At 43.6% G+C, this 1,389-nt stretch overlaps 1 protein-coding gene across 1 annotated transcript in view; it reads right to left on the bottom strand.

Moving 5' to 3' along the window:
• The window catches only part of LOC117942694 (cytochrome b561 domain-containing protein 1), a 4,471-nt gene extending 3,082 nt beyond the window's left edge, over positions 1–1,389 (bottom strand). The window contains exons 1-2 of the mRNA XM_034868296.1: positions 1,112–1,389; positions 597–634 (exon numbers count right to left, since the gene is read on the bottom strand). Coding sequence (XP_034724187.1) covers positions 597–634; positions 1,112–1,268 — 195 coding nt within the window. The 5' untranslated portion in view covers positions 1,269–1,389. The remainder of the gene's footprint in view (positions 1–596; positions 635–1,111) is intronic.

Here is a 1,389-nt window from a genome sequence, read left to right as displayed (position 1 = left end):
TTGTCCCCAGAACACACTGTAAAAAAACATCTCCTAACTATCTGCTAGCTGCCTGTCCCAGAACACACTGTAAAAAAATCTCACTATCTGCTAGCTGCCTTTCCCCTGAACATACCGTAAAAACATCTCCTCACTATCTGCTAGCTTCCTGTCCCCAGAACACACTGTAAAAAACATCTCCTCACTATCTGCTAGCTGCCTGTCCCCAGAACACACTATAAAAAGTGTGTAAAAAGTAGTAGTGTGTGTGTTGCTTTTTGTTTAGTCGTCTAGTTCCAGTTTTTCTCTATCACTCTTTCAGACTTGTGCTAAACTCTGACAAAACACTGCCGCCAAGTAAACTCCTAATAAAAAGACAAGAGAGGACCTTTCACTGGGGTTGTGTGTGCTTTTGAATCCATTGTCGATTCAATTCCCTCTCCTAACATACTTTTTCTCTACTTGACTTTAGTGTCTTCATGTTTTGTATTACATTTTGTATTGTTGTTTGTAATGCACATTTTATCTATGTAATGCTGTCTATTAAAGCAGATTTTAAACCATCTGCCTTGGTTGTAAAGCACTGTTATTATGTGTGTGTGTGTGTGTGTACTCACTGCAACTGACATACACACTGGATGCCAAGAAAACAGACCTGAAACACAGAGAAAAAACACGTGTTAGCAACTTACAGTTCAGGACTCTCTATTCTCTTCTAGATATAGCATCATTCACTGGTCCCAACCTCTCAAATGTAAGGATTTATTTCAGAAGCAGTTTCTTCTTGCAAATGAGTGCAGTAAGTTTTCAAGTTTCTAATATGCAAGATTCAGGAAGACATGGACTTGACAAAAAACGTCATCAGGCTTAATCATAAACCCTTGTTACAACAAAAGCTAAATGATGAGGCTTGCACTCTGTTCTATTGATTATAAAATGGAGTAGCCCACATTGATGTGGTTTATTCACATTATAACCCATATAACCACACAAGAGAGCACCTATTCATGCCTCAACATATTCTTTGCACTGTGGTAATTGAAATGTAATTCTCTTCTGATTTGAGTTAAATGTGTTTAATGATGAAATCGTGTTTTGGTTGCCAGTGTTGTGTGTCCATCTGTCCACTCACTGGTTCCGGGTCTGGACAGCAGGGTGATGATGAGGGTCAGGCCCAGGCCGGTGACATGAGCAGCTATCACCGCCGCCCTCCGGAGCCACACATAGAGCCAGTAGTCCCGCATCCCCAGCCCCTCTCCCACCGGGCTGTATTCCACATCAGACGGCATGCCAATGGATCCCCTGCCCGGCTACCTGCCCGCTCCGGCGGCTGTAGACGGTGCGCTGAAGCGGAGAGACGGGGTGGCGCGTCTGCTGTCGGAACACTGCACGAGCTCCATGATCATTCAG

Source organism: Etheostoma cragini, chromosome 4 (genome assembly GCF_013103735.1).
Source record: "Etheostoma cragini isolate CJK2018 chromosome 4, CSU_Ecrag_1.0, whole genome shotgun sequence".
Taxonomy (NCBI): Eukaryota; Metazoa; Chordata; class Actinopteri; order Perciformes; family Percidae; genus Etheostoma; species Etheostoma cragini.
This window is presented reverse-complemented; position numbering and strand designations above follow the sequence as displayed.